General features: G+C 44.8%; 3 protein-coding genes across 3 annotated transcripts; all 3 read right to left on the bottom strand.

Moving 5' to 3' along the window:
* Positions 1–8,688, bottom strand: LOC140994313 (ZP domain-containing protein-like). The gene is made up of 11 exons (XM_073463883.1): positions 8,566–8,688; positions 6,961–7,039; positions 4,805–4,909; positions 4,361–4,502; positions 4,103–4,246; positions 3,378–3,436; positions 2,519–2,709; positions 2,034–2,434; positions 684–783; positions 220–409; positions 1–137 (listed from the first exon to the last, which is right to left on the bottom strand). Exons 1-11 carry the CDS (start codon positions 8,686–8,688, stop codon positions 1–3), a joined length of 1,671 nt encoding a protein of 556 aa, XP_073319984.1.
* Positions 8,689–9,759: 1,071 nt separating this feature from the next.
* Positions 9,760–12,384, bottom strand: LOC140994311 (uncharacterized). Its single transcript, XM_073463882.1, has 4 exons — positions 12,240–12,384; positions 11,874–12,074; positions 11,489–11,788; positions 9,760–11,447 (listed from the first exon to the last, which is right to left on the bottom strand). Exons 1-4 carry the CDS (start codon positions 12,382–12,384, stop codon positions 9,760–9,762), a joined length of 2,334 nt encoding a protein of 777 aa, XP_073319983.1.
* A 2,746-nt stretch (positions 12,385–15,130) lies between these two features.
* Positions 15,131–22,067, bottom strand: LOC140994310 (CUB and zona pellucida-like domain-containing protein 1). The gene is made up of 13 exons (XM_073463881.1): positions 21,945–22,067; positions 20,578–20,771; positions 19,652–19,790; positions 19,294–19,429; positions 18,840–18,938; positions 18,394–18,535; positions 18,136–18,279; positions 17,419–17,477; positions 16,621–16,811; positions 16,136–16,536; positions 15,835–15,934; positions 15,344–15,533; positions 15,131–15,261 (listed from the first exon to the last, which is right to left on the bottom strand). The coding sequence occupies exons 1-13, from the start codon at positions 22,065–22,067 to the stop codon at positions 15,131–15,133; spliced, it is 2,049 nt and encodes a 682-aa protein (XP_073319982.1).
* Between the last annotated feature and the right edge of the window lie 1,247 nt (positions 22,068–23,314).

Genomic DNA, 23,314 nt, shown 5'->3' with positions numbered 1-23,314 from the left:
TTAACTCTCAAATGTGGGCAGAGGTTGGTATTTGACCTTTGACATTTTGGTTTTGTACATGACCACTGCACTGATCATGCCGACAGCTGCAAGAAGACATCCAGCGATGAAGACCAGGTTCAGGTTTAGGTTCATCACTGGAGGAAAGAGAAGCATAATGTGAATTCACTCTCAAACACGGCAGGCGTGCTGTTCAGAAACACTCCCTGTTCTCATTACCTGGGCTTTCAGCGCCCTCTGCTGATCTCTTTAAGCGGAGGGGACCCTGGGAAACCAGGTGCCTTGAAGTCTGGGTGACAGCCTCTCTCTTGCTACGACCGCCTGGCTGGGTGGAGTTGAGGCATCCCTGTGCACACCTGGTGTTGGGGTTCCCTGCTTCACACATCATGACTGAACAGCTGATGTACACCTGAATACAACAGGACATGCTGTCATTTAGCAGACGTACACAAACAACTAAGAAAAATTAGCTGTCAGACCCCATTTTAATTAATTATTATTAAAGGTAGGTGTTTCAGTCGTGATCACCAGGCATCAGATTTGCAATATGAAACTATATATAAAAAAAATATATATAAAAGGCAGACATTATGAATTGGACCTATTCATTGAGGCATTAAGAGATGATCACAGAGATATTTACAGTCACTCCCTCCAGTCTAACCACATAATCCATCCCTCACCTGGTTATTCTGACCGATGAACTTGAAGGCCTCCATGCTGAACTTGAACTGTCTCTGGTGGTCAGGGATGTGTCTTTGAAGAGTCGAGTCCACATTACACCTTATCAGAACAAAGAAAAAAGAAAACTTAAGAAATGTTCTCTCTGTACGTCTTACAATGGATAACATTAAAGGGCAGAGTAGAATAATATTCTATTGAAGGTATCTACATGATGAGGAAATGTAGGTGAAACCTCGACTTTTACGTCCAGACTGTGGATGTTAAATATTCCTAATCAAAACACAGTCGTATTGCAGCGCTGCCTGGTCTCATTCCCAGACTGTCAAATACACATTTTTTCTCAGGTCCTTCGGTGCTTCATACAGACCCAGTCATACCTTTTTCCATATGAGGGCTTAAACTAATGCCCCATCTGTGGCAATATGAGGCAGTCAGAGCCTCCTCCACCGGACATTGGTGGTTTGGGTTAAAATGGTGCGTCACACACACAGGACCTTCACCCAGGAGACCGGGGTTCATGTCCCGCTTGCAGTCAAGCGTCAAGGATCATTTCCTAAAACTAACCAACCGGCCATTTCTTTTTATCCAGGTGCTAGAAAGGCTTTCTGACAGGAAGGCCTTACACGTATACTTTGGCCAAACACAAGGACGTAAACGCAGACGTCGTTGCGTTCTGGAATATGTCACCTGAAAATCATAACGCAACGCGAGCTGCGAGCCGTGGCACAAAACAACAAGAGAAAGCTAAGCCTTCTGCTTTCTCTCCACACAGGCCATGTTTGTTTACTACTGTGGTCATGGAAGTGTCTGATGAGCTCTATATCTCCCCTTTGTGGACTGAAGTTTGTTACCTCCTCCTGTGTGTAAGAGCATAAATTGAGTATGTTCTATGTTCACTAGAGATGCGCATTTGTGCCAGCAGGGGCACTGCGTCTGCATTCACATACTTGTGTGGACCACATTTCTTGCCTAAAGGGAAGGCTCTGATTGTCACACACAGATGCTACAGGGTACTTTGTGTGTCTGTATGAGCAGCGAGGGGCATGACAAAGCAGCATCAGCATTTGGGACCCTGGATGAGAACATGTTGTGCATAGGTGAGCCTCTCAGGTAAAAAGAGATAATCATCTACAAGGTAAAATGCATTAAAGTGTTTAGTTTATCTTTCCATCCACTGTCTACAATTGGATGGATAGATGGATCCTATCGTAGCAAACATGCATGACGGACAAGCTTTCACACTGTCATTCACACCGACAGGCGATTTAGTTACAAACTTCTTATCTTCAAGCAAGCAACACATCTTTTTTATGTCCTCTGTCGCCACTAGAGGGTGTACTCATGCCTACCCATTTTCAATGATGGTGTACTTTGGCCTGGAGTTTGGGTTGTCATATGGTGCAGCGCTGCAGGATTCCACAAACAGCACGGTGTTGTTGATTGAAGAGGTGGCCTCGATCTGCATGAAAATCCTGCTCCCTATCTCGTACCCCAGAGGGTACGTATTTGGATCCACCATGGTTCGGAATGTGCTGTCAGGATAGAACTCAAACCCGTAGGTAAACTTGCCGTAGCCTTTCTCCCAGACCGTTACGTTCGGCCTGTGCACTGTGAAGCTCTGTGACACATTTCCCCGTTTTGGATACTCGCAGCGGACCTGCACTTCCAGCAGGTGTTTCCTGGTGATCACATCCGTCCTTCTGTCGACGGTGGTGATTTCATTAGTGAAAATGAGGTTGTCCTCATCTTCCTGCAGAATAAAAAGTCATATCCTCAGTCATCATACTGCTAAGAAGGGAAGAGCACATGATACCAGAAAATGAGCCTGTGTTACCTCGATCTCAGTGCCACAAGCGTTGAGGGGGATGACAGCAACGACGTGAGTGCTGTTGGAGTGTCTCTGGAGGCTGCAGATGGTGTTGGTGGGGTCATTGAGTCGCAAATTATCCTCATCGAGTCGAGGGAATGAAGATTTCTCAATCTCTACTGTCACTGTGGACTCACTGCAGCTCACATAGGACTTAACTAGGGCAAGGAAATACAGTATATTTGTCAATTATTTATACACATTATGCTGAAGAGCAGCTCAGGAATGGCCTGAAGAAAGTGACAAAGAGCTCAAAGCATCAACCTGGCCTCCAAATTCACCAGATCCCAATCAGATTGAGCATGCCTTACTCATAAAACACAGGACTGAATGTTGTGTATCAACAGGTTTTATAGGAAACAGCTGTAATCTAAGAGGGTTTAAAAATAGCTTCATAAAATGGAAATACTCGAGTAAAGTACAGGTACCTTGTTACATTCCACCACTGAACATGACTTGTGTTTGTTTTCAAGGAAACTCCACAGGTTAACTTTAAGTTTACACCAAAAAAGCAAAGTGAAGTATATTCATGGAGAGGTTTCAGTTTGTATGAATAAAGAACCTTGGTGGTGTTTTTGCATTAAACTTTGCAATATACAATTGATGGTTTTGTTTCATAGCATTTAAGTTAACCTGAACACAGCACTTAACATGAGTCCAGTTCTTGCAGCTTTAAAAACTGTTCTCTCATGTACAGCAGTTACGTCGCCAATATGTAACACTTCAACATAGCATTCAGCACGTGATAGTGTATTAGGTGAAAACACATCATTACAATTGTACTTACACTACAAAATGTTGATATTAAAGTAACGCTTGAACTCACCTTTCTGATCCACGACGTCCACCACAACACACCTCATCTCAGACTGGTAGATCCTCGACCTGGAAAGCATCAGTAAACACTGTTACAACATTTTAACTGAGGAGGTTAATGTCCGTTACTCATTCAGCTTAGCTCATTTTGTCATTGTTAAAGTCTCCAGTAATATGTAAGAACATGTCAGAATTTTGGTTTCAAACATTTAAAAAAAATAAAGTTATCAACGGAATGTGAAGAAATAACAGTTCTTACACTTTGTCAAAGATGTCTATGTATTGTCTTGTAGAGATATCTACTGAGATTAGCATGCTAACCAGCTAGCTCCAGCATTTCCTGTCTTGTGATACCTTTACAAGCTCCCAGTTGGGACCACTGCACAGCTAACTGAGCTAACTAGCTAAAGGCAGGAGTTTAGCAGGAGTAAGTGGTTACTCATGACATGCTGCCCCCTATTTGTTTGGGGTGAACTTGGGTCGACAGGTTAACCCTAACCCTTACATGTAAAGTGACAGAAGTGTAAATGTTAAGTGACTTAAACCAGACTATCCAGTCTTAAAAAAGATTAAAAGTAAGGTGTAGTTTGAAAATGCTTTTTGAAACTTTGTTTTACTTTTGATACACGTTTTCCTCTGACTTTACTATTTAATGAACACATTTTTATTCTTTAAATCTTGGCAGCTTGATAAGTTCCTTATTTGTTCGTAGCTTTTCCTCGACTCTAAACTCACCCTGCCATGGATTCAACAGCAAAGCAGATTGAGTAATAATTTCCCAGTTCGTCCGTGATAGGTGTCCACCTAATGGCAAAATCGCCATTTGTGGTTCGGTGCTTGCTGATATTCAAGGGCCCACTTATGATGATATCAATTATTCTGTATGGAAACAAAAGAAAGAAAACACAGACTTCTTTAATCTGATGTTATTTTACCTGCTGAAATGATAAAAATGTTTTTTCTGCCACATTGATCTCGTTGGTTCTCACTTACCTTGCGTATGAAGCTTGTGCTTTGACTTTTATCTCCAGTTCTTTGTTGATCTCTGCTTGGATGCGTACTCCATTTGCAGGTGTTGGGGGCAACAACCTTGGCAAGTAGAGCCCCTCCTCACATGATGGAGCAGGTGGGTCCACTGGAGTTAAAAAAAATTTACATTAAATTCCAAATGCAATTATTCAATGACCAAAAGATAAAAGTTAACTGAATAAATAATATAAATATTTAAAATGTCAATAATAACAATAAAAAAAGGTTTCTGGTTAAGCTTTTCTGGCGACCACCATGTGTAACATTACACATGAGGGTGTTGCCTGAGCTGCAACATGCACAAACGTTTCTACTCAATGTCAAAGTCTTTATCTAAGATATTAAAGAATAAAGATTTTCTCATTAACAATGTAGTCAGAAAATTATGACAGGAGAAACCTGACTTACCAAGAAAAGAGAAATGCAAAGGTAGTTTACTGAGAGGACCAATGGTGCCAGGGTTCGATGTCGTTGTGGTTGTGGGTGCAGCTGTGGTTGTGGTTGTGGGTGCAGCTGTGGTTGTGGTTGTGGGTGGAGCTGTGGTTGTGGTTGTGGGGGTAGCTGTGGTTGTGGTTGTGGGTGGAGCTGTGGTTGTGGTTGTGGGTGCAGCTGTGGTTGTGGTTGTGGTTGTGGGTGCAGCTGTGGTTGTGGTTGTGGTTGTGGGTGCAGCTGTGGTTGTGGTTGTGGTTGTGGGTGCAGCTGTGGTTGTGGTTGTGGGGGCAGCTGTGGTTGTGGTTGTGGGTGCAGCTGTGGTTGTGGTTGTGGTTGTAGCTGTGGTTGTGGTTGTGGGTGCAGCTGTGGTTGTGGTTGTGGTTGTGGGTGCAGCTGTGGTTGTGGTTGTGGTTGTGGGTGCAGCTGTGGTTGTGGTTGTGGGGGCAGCTGTGGTTGTGGTTGTGGGTGCAGCTGTGGTTGTAGTTGTGGGTGCAGCTGTGGTTGTGGTTGTGGTTGTAGCTGTGGTTGTGGTTGTGGGTGCAGCTGTGGTTGTGGTTGCAGCTGTGGTTGTGGTTGTGGGTGCAGCTGTGGTTGTGGTTGTGGGTGCAGCTGTGGTTGTAGTTGTGGGTGCAGCTGTGGTTGTGGTTGCAGCTGTGGTTGTGGTTGTGGGGGCACTTGTGGTTGTGGTTGTGGGGGCAGCTGTGGTTGTGGTTGTGGGGGCAGCTGTGGTTGTGGTTGTGGGTGCAGCTGTGGTTGTAGTTGTGGGTGCAGCTGTGGTTGTAGTTATGGGGGCAGCTGTGGTTGTGGCTGTGGGTGCAGCTGCTTGTCTCTTTGCCCTCACAGGCAGTGGCGCCCTGTAGGTCCGGGATCCGTCATCATAGGTCAGACTGATGCTCCTTTTCGGGAAGTCCTCCACAACCATCTCAAATCCATAAACTCTGACGTCGGCAGGGGAGTAACGGTAGTTTAACGCGCAAGAGCCCTGACAATGTGAACAATTACTTGTTAAGTCAGGCATCAATCAATTCATCAATAATCAGTTTCCTCATACCTTTTATATGGATTTGTTGACTAACCTGATCTAAGTCGAAGCCTGAAGGTGAGCGGCACGAGCTGCACTCCACAGATCTGATACTTCCATACCTGCATCGAACGTTGTCACCATCAGGATCAAAAGACGGCAGTTTGTATGTCCGTGGACAGTTTTGAGGCACTCTGGAATAGAAACATTAATGGTTAGTAACGGCCTTCTGCAGAGTGCATCGGCCATGTTTGACACTAAGGTACGGTGGCGCCGTGTGAACAAACCACTCACAGACCTGCAGTAAAACCAGAAATGTGTTAAACGGGAACTTGTTTGTTTAAGTAACTGGACAATGGTAAACTTCTCTCCATCTTGCCTGCACCCAAAGCCCCCCACTCTTTTGCCAAATGATACAAAACATGTAATCTGAAGGATTTTTGAGGCAGTCATGTTTATGTGATTGTAACATTTTGTAAATGATCCTGCTGACAGATCTTTTGGTTTGTAGACGTGCTGTGGGAAACATTCCCAGTAAAATGTTCGCAGTCTACGTTTTGCTTTCAGCCCAATGATTTCAATATCATTGGGCTTGATTTTGACACAATTATCTGGCTGCCACAATATATCTTTTACATACTACCACTGGGAGAGTAGGACATCTGTTTCATGCTGACTGCAGGGAACTTACCGTAGGAAAGGTAGAATGGCGATGTCTGGTGATCTGTTTGGTTGTCCGGTGTCAGATCTTGTTCCCAAATCCACAGAGGTCAGTGGAGACCAACCGCTTAAATGGTTACGGTTTGCAACCCAACAGCAGCTGGATGCCCTGGTATGTGTGGAAACAATACTCATTATTGATTGTGTGCAACTGGGTGACTCAAAGCAGTTTTGATGACTAAGACGAAGCTTCACAAACTTCACTCAATAAATAAAGAACAGCAGCAACAATATTAATATGATTTAATGAAGCAAAAAACTCACCTCAAATTAAAAGGTTTGTCATTCGGGATGATTCTTGTTGAAACCGTCTCAGTTTCGCACCATCGGCTGCTATATAGCGGTCCATTGGTGCTGCTGTCAAGTGTGCCTCTCCTATAACTGGTTCTACTGCCACAGTTGCCGTTGTAACAATACCAGTTGAGGATGTGCAAACATCCAGTGAAGGTTTCCCTGCTGCGAACATCAACCTGTGGAAAAAGATGAGATTAAGCAATTGTGCAGTTGGAGATGGTTGCTCTGCTGAAGCTACAGAACCGTTTTAAAATAAAAAGGGGGTTTACAAGAGGTGATAAGTTGCCTGAGGTGGAAGGAGTCGATTTCAGAGAACCTAGAACATTTATTCATCATTGTTAAAAGCGTTAGCGTCATCATCACTGTCAAAATGGTGACCAGTGAGCTCCTTCTTCATCTTAGGGAAGAGGTGGTAGTCTGAGGGGGTCAAATCAAGTGAGCAGGACGGGTGGACAAGTTCAAATCCTGTTCATTTGCATACATTTCTGGAGCAGATATCCAATATGAAAAAAAAATAAAAAAATAATGTTTTCTTTCTTTTAGTCTGAAAGATGAAAATTCTCACCTGGGGAAAAAAATGACAACGAAAATTAATGATAAAATTCTGGTAAAAGAAAGATGAAACAGCACAGCCTATGTTGCAGACAGAGGATCATAAATCAATAAATATCTATTTATTGACTTTTTTTTAGTTCAAAGTCTGAATTAAAGTGTGTGTGTGTGTGTGTGTGTGTGTCATCATGACAAAAAGACACAGTTTGTTGCAGGAACAAACACAGGCAGCTTTGAGTGCTGAACATGAACATGCTGTAGGGCGTGATGGCTGGTGTAATCTCATCTTCAGATGATCTGGAGCTTCTTTATCATTTCTTTAATAAAAAGTGAGGCTGGAGGACGTCCCTTTAAACTAGTGGGAAATTCCACCATAGCTAATTCTTCTTTTATCCGCACCGTTTGTTGTTTTGCAGGCATATATTAATCAAAGAATGTTTTACAAGATAATATAATTTACTGTCCACTCAAGTTCTACGTTGACGTAACTATTGTGTCTTGAATATGGGAAATCAACAAAGCCATTTGGAGTGAAAATACTAAACACAAGAGCATAATTAATAATAATTAAGCACTCAGTGGACAATCCATATTATTTTTCAGCTGTCTTGTCATCAGTTCTTACTCTCAGATGTCAAGAAACGTTGACGCACAGTTGCTTTACATGTTGCGGCAAAAACGAGAGACATCGGCTGTGAAAACTTGTATATATTCTAAATAACTTCCTTGAAAAGTGACAGAATATTTTAGGTTCCTTTGGTATGCAAACAAGATCAGTATCAGTGGGATTTTTATTATTTCAGAGAGGAAAATATTTATCAGAATTCTGATTTTCCTTCTGAGAAAAAGTCTGAATTCTGACTTTAAGCCCAGAAATCTGCAGAAAAAAGTAACTTTTCAGAGAATTTCTTTTTTTTCTGTGGCCCAAATCCTTTTCTATGGTATGAAAGAGCCTTGAGGCCACTTTGAAAAATTTATTTGAATTCTGACTTTTTTGTCCCCAGAGTTCTGGAGAAAAAACTCATTTTCACAGGTGGTTTTAATTCTCTTCTGCAGAATAACAACAGCAATAATAATAATAAAGTGATAAAATAAATTCACACATTATCTGTATTTAATGTTACATCTCAATAAAAGTTGAATCACTCACCCTGTGTGAGCCATCAGGGTTTTTCCCTTTGTAGGTGAAGGTCGAGGTTGCACCATAGTGATGTGATGCCGATGCCAGCGAGACCAGGAGCGGCAGAAGCAGGATCACCAGTGTGGAGGCCATGATGCCGCAAACTCTCCTCTGTCTCCAGATTTGTCGCCTGCAGCATCTTTATATACACCTGCTGGAGAAGCTGACAAGCAGTCATGCAAGTTGAAAGGTATGTGCACTATGTTTCAGAACAATGGTCCAGCTGCAAAACCGGTTTCATTGAACAGACTGAAATAAACGTCTCAGTTTTCCCATAAATGATACCTTTGATACCTTATTGTACAACAAGCAGGTTTTCTACATGTCATCCATCAGAGGCAGAGGCAGTTAGCTTTTTGTTTCTGTTCTGCTGTTTCTCTGCTCCTCCTGGGTGAGTGTTAGGACTACAGATGCGAGTAGAGTGATGCAGGAATGAGTCCTAAAAGCTTTAGTTCCCCCAACAACAGCTGTGTCCAGGATCACATTTTACCATTGCCACTTGCACAAACCTGAATGAAAACATGTCATGTGTTGTGATGATTCTTTCTCAGTGTTAGTGCTTTTTTTCTGGCAGCTGATTCCAGTAAGAAGAGCTGCACTGTTTCCTCATAGCTCCAACACACAACTGCGACCATAACAGTCCTACTTTGGCCTCTTATCACATTGTTTTTATCTACATCTCTCATCGACACATCAATCTCATTTCTGTCTGTGAGACCTTGTGAGGACTTGAGTGTTCTCTGTGCAGAATGTCTCGCTCATTGTGCAGCATCCTGAGTACACAGCTGTGTGACCATTATTAATGTGTTTGAGTTAATCTGGTAAAACTCCACGAGGGCACCCTTGGTGCCTTAGGTTGCACTGTTTGTCGCTGGGCGCCCTTCAGGAATTGTGAAATGAGGGCACAGAAGCTTCCCGACAGACTACGGTTCCCCACTCGTGAAGCCTTAATCGTGGCTACCATGCCTCTGAGGGTGGCAGAAGATTTACCCTGGCCCAGCTGCTCTTGCAGGAACTGCAGGATATGCAATGATGTGGAAACGAGGGGGTCCACGTGATGGACTTCACACCAAGAGGTGAACTTGCCCCAATGGAAGGCATATCCCGCACGGGTAGAAGGTGCCCTTGCTGACTCCAATGTTTGGATGACTGGCTCTGGCAAGCCTAGGGCCCTGATTTCTGCCCTTTCAGGGGCCATGCCCACAGTTTCTGGCCCTGCAGGAAGGGGTGAAACAAGGGGCCTTGTGCCTGCAGCAACAGGTCTCTCCGAGAGAGCTCCCAAGGAGTTTCGTTCAAGAGTGGTGCGATTTCTGAGAACCATGGCATGTGGGGCCAATTTGGGGCCACCAAGATCACTGCCGCATCCCCGAGCCGGATCCTCCATAAGAGGTGGCGGAGAAGGCTGAAAGGGGGAAAGGCATACAGCAGGCCTTGAGGCCACTGGTGAGCCAGAGCGTCCGTACCGAGTGGTGGGTTGTCCCTCCCCAGGGAGTAGAACATTGGACAGTGAGCTGTCTCCCTGGAGGCAAACAGATCAGCTACTGCCATCCCGAAGCGGTGCCAGATCTGCACAACAACCTCCGTATGGAGCCTCCATTCTCCTGGCTGAGGGCCTCCCCTGGACAACAAGTCCGCTGCGGTGTTCAGAGGGCCCAGCAGGTAGGTGGCTCTTAGAGAAAGGAACCTTGGGTATGCCAATGTCCATAATTCGTGGGCCAGCTGACCTAAGTGGGGAGAGCTCAGTCCCCTCTGCCTGTTAACATAGGCTGCTGCCACTGTGCTGTCGGTCCTGACTAATACATGGCAGCCCTGCAGGCGTGGGAGGAATTGTAGGAGCGCAAGGTGAATTGCCTGGAGCTTGAGAGCATTGATATGTTGTTTCAACTGCTTGCCGGTCCAGGCTCCCCGGACTCCTAGGCCTGCGTGTACGGCCCCCCAACCTGCCTGCGAGGCATCTGTTGCCAGGATTTGCTGATGCATCACGGGGCCCAGACTGTTGCCCCTCCCCAAGTTCTGTGGGTGGCTCCACCAGCGGAGTGCCACATAAAGTCGTTGTGTCACCCAAACCTTGGTCGACAGGGGAGACTGGGGTCTCAAGCCCAAGCTCAGCAGACAACGCTGCACCGGTTGCATATGCAAAAGGCCGAGCGAGACTATCTGGACAGTGGTTGCCATTAAGCCCATCAGACAGAGACACAGCCTCCAGCTCACCCTTGTGTTGAGGCGAAAGTGGCGGAGGTAAGCCCTTATGGCCTCTCTCCGCTGTGCGATCAGGGAGATTGATGCTGCTCTGGAGTCCAGGGTCATGCCGAGAAACTGGGTGACCTGTGATGGTTCTAGGTCACTCTTTTTTTCATTTATCTGCAGCCCCAATTTTTTGATGTGCCGCAGCGACCTGGAAATGTGGTTGCAGCACATCTGTTGTGTCTGGGCACATACCAACCAATTGTCCAAATAGTTAAGGACCCTGAAGCCTTGCCGATGAAGGGGTCCGAGGACTGCATCCATGCACCTTGTGAATGTGCGAGGTGCCAGAGAGATTCCGAAAGGGAGGACTATGAACTCATATGTTCTGTCCCCAGATTGGAACCGAAGGAAGTGCCAATGCCCTCTCCAAATTGGTTTTTGAAAATAGGCGTCTTTGAGATCAACTGTGGCAAACCAGTCGCCTTGATTTATGGCCTGGCGTACTCTTGGAACTGTGAGCATTTTGCACCGGAGGGGACGGAGATACCGGTTCAGGCCTCTTAAGTCTAGGACTGGCCGAAGGCTTCCGTCCCTCTTGGGAATCAGAAAATAGTGTGAGAGGAACCTTACCTGATGGTCGGCCTTCTCCACTTCCCTGATGACGCCTTTGGAGAGGAGTTTTGCTACCTCTTTCTCTAATAGTTGCCTGTGGTGCTAGCCTCGTACTGCGGGCTGAGCCCCACATATTGACAGTGGGGGTTTGCGTAAAATTGCAGCTGGTACCCCTGGGTCATGGTTGACAAGACCCATGGGTTGGCCCCTAGTGCTGCCCAGGCTTCTGCTCCTCCTGGTTGGGGGTCTGGGTAGCTGGGGCTCGGCACACCGTCAGGAGCGGGGTGGAGGCTGTCAGCCCTGGCGCCGGCTGGCCCCTCTACTCCTGCTCTGCTGCTATAATGTCTGTCCCCGCCGACAAACCAGCTGCTGCCTAAGGTCTCCTGGGCCCCAACTGGGTTGTGGTGACACAGCTTGACGTGAGGGGGCCTGAGGGCGATGGCTTCTTTGTGGGTAGGCTAATGGGCCTGAGAGCTCACTGGCATAGCGCCTGGCCTCTTGGGCCTGTTGCAGCATTGTTAGCACCCCCGAACCAAACACGGCGGTGGGTTCGATTGGCAGCCCTGTGAGAGATGTATGATCAGCTGGCTGGAAGCGAGACTGCATCAGCCACAGGTGCCTTCTTGCCACCCAAAGTGAAGCAATCACTTTCCCTGCTGCTACGGCCTGCTCCTTGACGGCTAGTGAAAGGAGAGAGGAGACAAGCTGTATTTCCTCCATTGTGGTCTCTTCCCCATGAGAGAGATAGCGCAGATAGAGAGAAAGGATTGCTGTAGTGTTGGCTAGCTTTTTCTGAACTGCCATTGCACTGTGTGATCTAAGCAAAAAGCCATCCATTGTCCTACAGTTCCTGTTAGGACAGCTGGTTGGTCCTAAAGCTGACCCTGCTGGTGACATAAGGGCAGCCATGGACTGGTCAATTGGAGGGGGGTGTTCGCAACCAATACGCCCACAGCCTCGAAGTCTGGCAGGAGAGGCACCCTTGCCCATGCCGGCCTTGGTGCACCCCTCTCCTCGAAGCGGGAGGTAGGGAGGACTGGATCCTCTGGTAACGTGATGTCTAAGGCTACTGCTGCTCGATTCAGCACCTCTTGTAGCTGGGAAACCGCAGGTCACTCTTGCACCCCTGAGCTGGACTCAGTTCTTGGGCTGGACCCCTGTCCTTGGCTTTCTTGCCCTGCTATCAGCATGGCCTCGTCTCCCGAGGGAAACAAGGAGAGTACATCCTCATCTGTTTCCCCTCCTGAGTACCCTGGGGGTAAAGAGGAGCGGCAATCCTCTCTGTCGGGGGATTGCAGTCACTGCCACTTTCCAGCTCCGTCTTTTTTTGAATGGGAGTGGGGTCGTTTTCCGGCAAAGAAATGGGCACGAGCCTCCCTTGTGCGCAGAGGCATTATAAAGCAATTCATGCATACTGCAGGGTTTTCTCTGGCAGCCTCGGCATGCTGGGAACCCAGACATGCTATGCACTTGTCGTGCCCATCCTCCATAGGCAGTGTGACGTTACAGGCCACGCACAGTGGACGCACTGGTCATGATGGCAGACAACATCAGTCAACGGCTTTTCTATTTCAATTTTTTTTTTATTTATATATATATATACTTACCTGAAAACTATACTTACCTGCCTCTTTATTCCTCTATTTTATTATTTATTATTTTTTAATTGGGAAAGCCCCCTTTTTTCCTTTTTTTTAAATGCCGTTGCAAGTCTCGCAAGATCACATGTGAGTCTTGCGTGATGATGTCACGCCTGGCCATGAGGGTTTACTTACCTCGGAGAAGTTAGTCCCCCCTTGGGCTAGGCTAGGTTAGCTGTTTGTCGGTTTGGTCGTGGCTCTGTGATTGTTTGCAGAGAGACCAACACCTGGAGCTGAAGCCCATGTGTGCGCTGTACGGGGAAAGCTACCGAATGGGGGAATGTATACACAATGTGTTTGCCTCACTTGGGAACAGACAGGCCAACGCCAGCTGGAGCCCAACCTCCCTGGGTCGTGTTAACACACCACCGTGTGTAATACGCCGTACGGGGGAATCACAATGAGCTTAACTTCGGCACAGTAGGCCAACATTGTTAGCAGCTCTGCGGATACTTACCTGGATAGCACTAGCTCTTAACAACGAGGACTACACGGAATACAACCACCAGGGAGAAAGCCTTGAGACAATTCTCCCACTACTTAACCGCGACTTCATTGGACTGCCAGTGATAGCCGGAGGAGAGACTGACTGAAGCACCGATTGCCTGGCAAAAAGCCCTCCAGACCTGGGAAATAAACTGTGACACCCTGTCAGACACAATGTCCGTAGGGATCCCATGGAGCTTGAAGACATGGAGGACTAGCAGGTTAGCGGTCTCTAAAGCAGACGGGAGTTTAGGCAGGGGAACAAAATGTACAGCTTTGGAGAATCTGTCCACAATAGTCAGTATAGCTGTGTTACCTTCAGAGGATGGCAGACCCGTGAGGAAATCCACGGCGATGTGGGACCAGGGTTGGTGGGGCACCGGCAGTGGCTGTAGCAGGCCAGCAGGCGGATGATGGGAGGTTTTGCCGCAGGCACAGACGAACTCCTTGCTGTGGCGTATACTGAGGGCCACCAAAAACGCTGACGAATTGCCCCCGCTGGAGGACCTGGGACCTGGTAGAGTCCGGGACAAACATATGTCTGGGTGGACAGTCACTTGGGGGAGGTTGAGAGCTCTGCGCCATCCGAGTGGAGCACTCCGCGTCCGACCTGGCTGCAGCCACCTCTTGTAATTTGAGCTAGAAGTCTGCTGTCAACAGCGAATACGCCTTTGGGTGATGAGAGAGTGAGTGTGGGAATGTTAGCTTGAGTTACTGTCAGAGTCAATATAATTGTCGTCAGCACCTGAGTTGACAAGCAGAGGGAGAGTCTGTCGAAGCCACGAGAGGGTTCCCTGGCGCTGGATACGAGAGGGGGAGGTAGTGGTGGTTTGGCTCATCAAGCACCCCCCAAACACTTTTCGAAGCTAGAAAGGTGGCAGGGTCCGCGACAAAGCAAAACAGTATAAATTGTGTTTTCCTTTCGGCTCAGTTTGTTTATTCAGTCATGAAAACAAAGAGTTTGATTATTTAGTTTGTTGAGGCAGAAAATAAATCAGTCAGAAAAACACCTTTCTCTTCTGATTAACGTTTCCTCCCCCAAACTACAGATTGCTCCTTTAATGTAATGTAGGCAGGCAAAAGAAGTTTAATGTCCACTCAAAGTTTTTTTTTTCATGGTTTATTTCCCAAAAAGCAAGCAAACAAAGAACAAAGGAATCCTGCATGCCTCACCTCCTCTGGTAAATAACAGAACCCAACCCAGGTGCATCATGGTCCTACACCTGCCCTTCTACCTATATGACCTAAGGTACCCACAGCGTTACCCCAAATTTCTGAGTAGGAATTTGACAAGTGGCCAATTCTTACATATTCATATATCATTTGAATGGATAACACATAAATGAAGCTAAATCATACTGTAATAGTAAAACAGTTGTAAGGTTACATGGGATCCCACAACAGTAAACCCAACACCTGACTAGCCAGCAGGTGCAGTACCAGCTGTTCATCCTTCATTTTAAGTTTCATTTAATATGCAACTTCCTGTATGTAAGATACATCCATTTGTTTAAAAGTGCATTTAATTAGACACCTACCACCCATCACCTAGAGCTTCATATCTTCAAATGTAATTAAAAACAGAACTTGTATTCTGCTCATGCTGTTGTTTAACTCTCAAATGTGGGCAGAGGTTGGTATTTGACCTTTGACATTTTGGTTTTGTACATGACCACTGCACTGATCATGCCGACAGCTGCAAGAAGACATCCAGCGATGAAGACCAGGTTCAGGTTCATCACTGGAGGAAAGAGAAGCATAATGTGAATTCACTCTCAAACACGGCAGGCGTGCTGTTCAGAAACACTCCCTGTTCTCATTACCTGGGCTTTCAGCACCCTCAGCTGATCTCTTTAAGCGGAGGGGACCCTGGGAAACCAGGTGCCTTGAAGTCTGGGTGACAGCCTCTCTCTTGCTACGACCGCCTAGCTGGGTGGAGTTGAGGCATCCCTGTGCACACCTGGTGTTGGGGTTCCCTGCTTCACACATCATGACTGAACAGCTGATGTACACCTGAATACAACAGGACATGCTGTCATTTAACAGACGTACACAAACAACTAAGAAAAATTAGCTGTCAGACCCCAAATGCAAGATCATGCCTTTGGTTAGGCATGTCAGCACTGGGTTTATTAAAGATAGGTGTTTCAGTCGTGATCATCAGGCATCAGATTTGCAATATGAAACTATATATAAAAAATATATATAAAAGGAGGAAATTATGAATTGGACCTATTCATTGAGGCATTAAGAGATGATCACAGAGACATTTACAGTCACTCCCTCCAGTCTAACCACATAATCCATCCCTCACCTGGTTGTTCCGACCGATGAACTTGAAGGCCTCCATGCTGAACTGGAACTGTCTCTGGTGGTCAGGGGTGTGTCTTTGAAGAGTCGAGTCCACATTACACCTTATCAGAACAAAGAAAAATGAAAACTAAAGAAATGTTCTCTCTGTACGTCTTACAATGGATAACATTAAAGGGCAGAGTGGAATAATATTCTATTGAAGGTATCTAGATGATGAGGAAATGTAGGTGAAACCTAAACTTAACGAGCAACACATCTTTTTTATGTCCTCTGCCGCCACTAGAGGGTGTACTCATGCCTACCCATTTTCAATGATGGTGTACTTTGGCCTGGAGTTTGGGTTGTCATATGGTGCAGCGCTGCAGGATTCCACAAACAGCACGGTGTTGTTGATTGAAGAGGTGGCCTCGATCTGCATGAAAATCCTGCTCCCTATCTCGTACTCCAGAGGGTACGTATTTGGATCCACCATGGTTCGGAATGTGCTGTCAGGATAGAACTCAAACCTGTAGGTAAACTTGCCGTAGCCTTTCTCCCAGACGGTAACGTTCGGCCTGTGCACTGTGAAGCTCTGTGACACATTTCCCCGTTTTGGGTACTGGCAGCACACCTGCACTTCCAGCAGGTGTTTCCTGGTGATCACATCCGTCCTTCTGTCGACGGTGGTGATTTCATTAGTGAAAATGAGGTTGTCCTCATCTTCCTGCAGAATAAAAAGTCATATCCTCAGCCATCATACTGCTAAGAAGGGAAGAGCACATGATACCAGAAAATGAGCCTGTGTTACCTCGATCTCAGTGCCACAAGCGTTGAGGGGGATGACAGCGATGACGTGAGTGCTGTTGGAGTGTCTCTGGAGGCTGCAGATGGTGTTGGTGGGGTCATTGAGTCGCAAACTATCCTCATGGAGTCGAGGGAATGAAGATTTCTCAATCTCTACTGTCATTGTGGACTCACTGCAGCTCACATAGGACTTAACTAGGGCAAGGAAATACAGTATATTTGTGAATAATTTATACACATTATGCTGAAGAGCAGCTCAGGAATGGCCTGAAGAAAGTGACAAAGAGCTCAAAGCATCAACCTGGCCTCCAAATTCACCAGATCCCAATCAGATTGAGCATGCCTTACTCATAAAACACAGGACTGAATGTTGTGTATCAACAGGTTTTATAGGAAACAGTTGTAATCTAAGAGGGTTTAAAAATAGCTTCATAAAATGGAAATACTCGAGTAAAGTACAGGTACCTTGTTACATTCCACCACTGAACATGACTTGTGTTTGTTTTCAAGGAAACTCCACAGGTTAACTTTAAGTTTACACCAAAAAAGCAAAGTGAAGTATATTCATGGAGAGGTTTCAGTTTGTATGAATAAAGAACCCTGGTGGTGTTTTTGCATTAAACTTTGCAATATACAATTGATGGTTTTGTTTCATAGCATTTAAGTTAACCTGAACACAGCACTTAACATGAGTCCACATCAACATAGCATTCAGCACATGATAGTGTATTGGGTAAAAACACATCATTACAATTGTAGTTACACTACAAAATGTTGATATTAAAGTAACGCTTGAACTCACCTTTCTGATCCACGACGTCCACCACAACACACCTCATCTCAGACTGGTAGATCCTAGACCTGGAAAGCATCAGTAAACACTGTTACAACATTTTAACTGAGGAGGTTAATGTCCGTTACTCATTCAGCTTAGCTCATTTTGGCATTGTTAAAGTCTCCAGTAATATGTAAGAACATGTCAGAATTTTGGTTTCAAACATTTGTTGTGAAGAAATAACAGTTCTTACACTTTGTCAAAGATGTCTATGTATTGTCTTGTAGAGATATCTACTGAGATTAGCATGCTAAGCAGCTAGCTCCAGCATTTCCTGTCTTGTGATACCTTTACAAGCTCCCAGTTGGGACCACTGCACAGCTAACTGAGCTAACTAGCTAAAGGCAGGAGTTTAGCAGGAGTAAGTGGTTACTCATGACATGCTGCCCCCTATTTGTTTGGGGTGAACTTGGTTCGACAGGTTAACCCTAACCCTTACATGTAAAGTGACAGAAGTGTAAATGTTAAGTGACTTAAACCAGACTATCCAGTCTTAAAAAAGATTAAAAGTAAGGTGTAGTTTGAAAATGCTTTTTGAAACTTTATTTTACTTTTGATACACGTTTTCCTCTGACTTTACTATTTAATGAACACATTTTTATTCTTTAAATCTTGGCAGCTTGATAAGTTCCTTATTTGTTTGTAGCTTTCCTAATTTTCACTTTCTCTCGACTCTAAACTCACCCTGCCATGGATTCAACAGCAAAGCAGATTGAGTAATAATTTCCCAGTTCGTCCGTGATAGGTGTCCACCTAATGGCAAAATCGCCATTTGTGGTCCGGTGCTTGCTGATATTCAAGGGCCCACTTATGATGATATCAATTATTCTGTATGGAAACAAAAGAAAGAAAGCACAGACTTCTTTAATCTGATGTTATTTTACCTGCTGAAATGATAAAAATGTTTTTTCTGCCACATTGATCTCGTTGGTTCTCACTTACCTTGCGTATGAAGCTTGTGCTTTGACTTTTATCTCCAGTTCTTTGTTGATCTCTGCTTGGATGCGTTCTCCATTTGCAGGTGTTGGGGGCAACAACTTTGGCAAGTAGAGCCCCTCCTCACATGATGGAGCAGGTGGGTCCACTGGAATTACATTTTTTTTTTTTTAAATTAAAATTCCAAATGCAATTATTCAATGACCAAAGCATAAAAGTTAACTGAATAAATAAAATATTTAAAATGTCAATAATAACAATAAAAAAAGGTTTCTGGTTAAGCTTTTCTGGCGACCACCATGTGTAACATTACACATGAGGGTGTTGCCTGAGCTGCAACATGCACAAACGTTTCTACTCAATGTCAAAGTCTTTATCTAAGATATTAAAGAATAAAGATTTTCTCATTAATAATGTAGTCAGAAAATTATGACAGGAGAAACCTGACTTACCAAGAAAAGAGAAATGCAAAGGTAGTTTACTGAGAGGACCAATGGCGCCAGGGTACGATGTGGTTGTGGGTGCAGCTGTGGTTGTGGTTGTGGGTGCAGCTGTGGTTGTGGTTGCGGTTGTGGTTGTGGGGGCAGCTGTGGTTGTGGTTGTGGGTGCAGCTGTGGTTGTGGTTGCGGGTGCGGTTGTGGTTGTGGGTGCAGCTGTGGTGGTTGTGGGTGCAGCTGTGGTTGTGGTTGTGGGTGCAGCTGTGGTGGTTGTGGGTGCAGCTGTGGTTGTGGTTGGTGCAGCTGTGGTTGTGGTTGTGGGGGCAGCTGTGGTTGTGGTTGTGGGTGCAGCTGTGGTGGTTGTGGGGGCAGCTGTGGTTGTGGTTGTGGTGGCAGCTGTGGTTGTGGTTGTGGGTGCAGCTGTGGTTGTGGTTGTGGGGGCAGCTGTGGTTGTGGTTGTGGGGAAAGCTGTGGTTGTGGTTGTGGGGAAAGCTGTGGTTGAGGTTGTCAGCCCCCTCCACCACTGCCATGCGGCTGTGGTTGTGGTTGGAGCTGCGGTTGTTGTCCACCATGCTTGTCTCTTTGCCCTCACAGGCAGTGGCGCCCTGTAGGTCCGGGATCCGTCATCATAGGTCAGACTGATGCTCCTTTTCGGGAAGTCCTCCACAACCATCTCAAATCCATAAACTCTGACGTCGGCAGGGGAGGAGCGGTAGTTTAGTGTGCAAGAGCCCTGACAATGTAAACAATTACTAGTTAAGTCAGGCATCAATCAATTCATCAATAATCAGTTTCCTCATACATTGTATATGGATTTGTTGACTAACCTGATCTAAGTCGAAGCCTGAAGGTGAGCGGCACGAGCTGCACTCCACAGATCTGATACTTCCATATCTGCATCGAACGTTGTCACCATCAGGATCAAAAGACGGCAGTTTGTATGTCCGTGGACAGTTTTGAGGCACTCTGGAATAGAAACATTAATGGTTAGTAACGGCCTTCTGCAGAGTGCATCGGCCATGTTTGACACTAAGGTACGGTGGCGCCGCGTGAACAAACCACTCACAGACCTGCAGTAAAACCAGAAATGTGTTAAACGGGAACTTGTTTGTTTAAGTAACTGGACAATGGTAAACTTCTCTCCATCTTGCCTGCACCCAAAGCCCCCCACTCTTTTGCCAAATGATACAAAACATGTCACCTGATTTTTGAGGCAGTCATGTTTATGTGATTGTAACATTTTGTAAATGATCCTGCTGACAGATCTTTTGGTTTGTAGACGTGCTGTGGGAAACATTCCCAGTAAAAATGTTTGCAGTCTACGTTTTGCTTTCAGCCCAACGATTTCAATATCATTGGGCTTGATTTTGACACAATTATCTGGCTGCCACAATATATCTTTTACATACTACCACTGGGAGAGTAGGACATCTGTTTCATGCTGACTGCAGGGAACTTACCGTAGGAAAGGTAGAATGGCGATGTCTGGTGATCTGTTTGGTTGTCCGGTGTCAGATCTTGTTCCCAAATCCACAGAGGTCAGTGGAGACCAACCGCTTAAATGGTTACGATTTCGGACCCAACAGCAGCTGGATGCCCTGGTATGTGTGGAAACAATACTCATTATTGATTGTGTGCAACTGGGTGACTCAAAGCAGTTTTGATGGCTAAGACGAAGCTTCACAAACTTCACTCAATAAATAAAGCACAGCAGCAACAATATTAATATGATTTAATGAAGTAAAAAACTCACCTCAAATTAAAAGGTTTGTCATTCGGGACGATTCTTGTTGAAACCGTCTCAGTTTCGCACCATCGTGCTCCATTGGTGCTGTTGTCAAGTGTGCCTCTCCTATAACTGGTTCTACTGCCACAGTTGCCGTTGTAACAATACCAGTTGAGGATGTGCCAACATCCAGTGAAGGTTTCCCTGCTGCGAACATCAACCTGTGGAAAAAGATGAGATTAAGCAATTGTGCAGTTGGAGATGGTTGCTCTGCAGAAGCTACAGAACCGTTTTAAAATGACATTTCTTTATATTTCGTAAATATAATGCGACAAGAGTTTACAAGAGGTTGCCTGAGGTGGAAGGAGTCAATTTCAGAGAACCTAGAACATTTATTCATCATTGTTAAAAGGGTTAGCGTCATCATCACTGTCAAAATGGTGACCAGTGAGCTCCTTCTTCATCTTAGGGAAGAGGTGGTAGTCTGAGGGGGTCAAATCAAGTGAGCAGGACGGGTGGACGAGTTCAGATCAGTACTATGGATGGCAGCCATCAACACTGTGGACTGTGGGGCTGACTTCCAATTTTCAATTACCTGAAGGCTGTGACCTCCATGTTTTGATCATTTCAGAGCAGATGTTTTTGAAATCAGACATAAACAATAATATCACAATATGTCGATGAAGTCATTGTTTGAATGTGGACATAATTAAGGGTAGACAAAAACAAAAACTACTATATATCAACTTTAAACTTCCCCAGTTGTGATTTGTTACTTTAAGACAATAATATTTTACATTAAAAGGTTTGATATGTGGTGTTTGAATATGCCGTCTATCTGCTTTCATTTGCATACATTTCTAGAGCAGATGGCTGGTGTAATCTCATCTTCAGATGATCTGTAGCTTCTTTATCGTTTCTTTAATAAAAAGTGAGGCTGGAGGACGTCCCTTTAAACTAGTGGGAAATTCCACCGTAGCTAATTCTTCTTTTATCCGTACCGTTTATTGTTTTGCAGGCATATATTAATCAAAGAATGTTTTACAAGATAATATAATTTACTGTCCACCCAAGTTCTACGTTGACGTAACTATTGTGTCTTGAATATAGGAAATCAACAAAGCCATTTGGAGTGAAAATACTAAACACAAGAGCATAATTAATAATAATTAAGCACTCAGTGGACAATCAATATTATTTATGAAAGAGCCTTGAGGCCACTTTGAGTTCTGACTTTTTTGTCCCCAGAGTTCTGGAGAAAAAACTCATTTTCACAGGTGGTTTTAATTCTCTTCTGCAGAATAACAACAGCAATAATAATAATAAAGTGATAAAATAAATTCACACATTATTTGTATGTAATGTTACATTTTAATAAAAGTTGAATCACTCACCCTGTGTGAGCCATCAGGGTTTTTCCCTTTGTAGGTGAAGGTCGAGGTTGCACCATAGTGATGTGATGCCGATGCCAGCGAGACCAGAAGCGGCAGAAGCAGGATCACCAGTGTGGAGGCCATGATGCCGCAAACTCTCCTCTGTCTCCAGATTTGTCACCTGCAGCATCTTTATATACGCCCACTGGAGAAGCTGACAGGCTGTCATGCATGTTGAAAGGTATGTGCACTATGTTTCAAAACCGGTTTCATTGAACAGCCTGAAATACGTCTCAGTCTTCCCATAAACGAAAAACCTGTTTGATACCTTATTGTACAACAAGCAGGTAATCTACATCTCATCAGTCAGAGGTGGAGGCAGAGGCATTTAGCTTTTAGTTTCTGTTCTGCTGTTTCTCTGCTCTGACCTGGGTGAGGGTTAAGACAACAGATACGAGTAGAGTGATGCAGGAACGAGTCCTAAAACACAGAAATCAGTTAGCATTTTTTCACATCCGGTTCCCTCACCTGAAAGTCTGTGAGTTTTTAAAATTGGTTTACAGTTAAATGTGTGAAATAAGGTGCGTGGTGACCACAAGTTATTTACACGTTTCTTTCTACAACATAAAATCCATCATTAAATGTTCCACAGTTTAATTATAAAGGTCTTCTGTGTGTTAAAAATGGTTAGCGGTTGCTCACAAGTGTCTAACTTTAAAACTTGTACATTGATCAGTTTATAGAAAACCTGTGTAATATTGAGACAGATATACACCTGGCAAAGTACTCAAACCACTTCTGTGGGAGTTCCCAGGTGTACAACAGGTGCGTCCAGGGTCACATTTTACCATCGTCGCTTGCACAAACCCGAATGAAAACATGTCATGCATTGTGAGGATTCTGTCACAGATTAAGTGCTTTGTTGTTGCGGCTGATTGCAGTAAGTAGAGCTGCACTGTTTTCTCATAGCTCCAACACACAGCTGCTGCCGTAACAGTCCTCCTATGGCTTCTTAACACCTTGTTTTTATCTACATCTCTCATCGACACTTATCAGTCTCATTTCTGTCTGTGAGACCTTGTGAATCAGGTATGATCAGGTATATGTCTGTTTGTTCAGCTTTCAATAAAAGTAATAACTTTATTTTCATTCAACTGTAGATAAATAAAAAACATTTGTACTTGCTATGATATTGCTCAGTGATAGGAGGGAGCTGCACTATTGGCTGGTGGATTATTTGGGGACTTTAGTCGACAGGTTGTCGTACATCACTGCACAAAAACACATGCACACTGGTCTTTTTGTATTATTTCTTATTTATTATTCTCATATTAGACACGCTGTTTACCTACATAAGGTTTTCAGGTCTTCACATTCATGCATCCAGAAGG

Source organism: Pagrus major, chromosome 4, assembly GCF_040436345.1.
Source record: "Pagrus major chromosome 4, Pma_NU_1.0".
NCBI lineage: Eukaryota > Metazoa > Chordata > Actinopteri > Spariformes > Sparidae > Pagrus > Pagrus major.
Note: the sequence above shows the minus strand (reverse complement) of the source record. Positions and strands in the feature narration are given on the sequence as shown.

Excerpts from the sequence above, each read along its gene's own strand:
- LOC140994310 (XM_073463881.1), bottom strand. The coding sequence starts at position 22,067 with ATGGCCTCCACACTGGTGATCCTGCTTCTGCCGCTTCTGGTCTCGCTG. Across the intron at positions 20,772-21,944 it reads ACCCTGATGGCTCACACAGG|GTTGATGTTCGCAGCAGGGA; the intron begins GTGAGTGATTCA and ends CTTTTTCCACAG. Across the intron at positions 18,536-18,839 it reads TTTGCATTTCTCTTTTCTTG|TGGACCCACCTGCTCCATCA; the intron begins GTAAGTCAGGTT and ends ATGTAATTCCAG.
- LOC140994311 (XM_073463882.1), bottom strand. The coding sequence starts at position 12,384 with ATGGGCAAGGGTGCCTCTCCTGCCAGACTTCGAGGCTGTGGGCGTATT. Across the intron at positions 12,075-12,239 it reads CAGCTGTCCTAACAGGAACT|CCGTCAAGGAGCAGGCCGTA; the intron begins GTAGGACAATGG and ends TCCTTTCACTAG. Across the intron at positions 11,448-11,488 it reads GTACGAGGCTAGCACCACAG|GCGTCATCAGGGAAGTGGAG; the intron begins GCAACTATTAGA and ends TCCTCTCCAAAG.
- LOC140994313 (XM_073463883.1), bottom strand. The coding sequence starts at position 8,688 with ATGGCCTCCACACTGGTGATCCTGCTTCTGCCGCTCCTGGTCTCGCTG. Across the intron at positions 2,710-3,377 it reads GGACGTCGTGGATCAGAAAG|TTAAGTCCTATGTGAGCTGC; the intron begins GTGAGTTCAAGC and ends TCCTTGCCCTAG. Across the intron at positions 410-683 it reads TCATCGGTCAGAATAACCAG|GTGTACATCAGCTGTTCAGT; the intron begins GTGAGGGATGGA and ends TGTTGTATTCAG.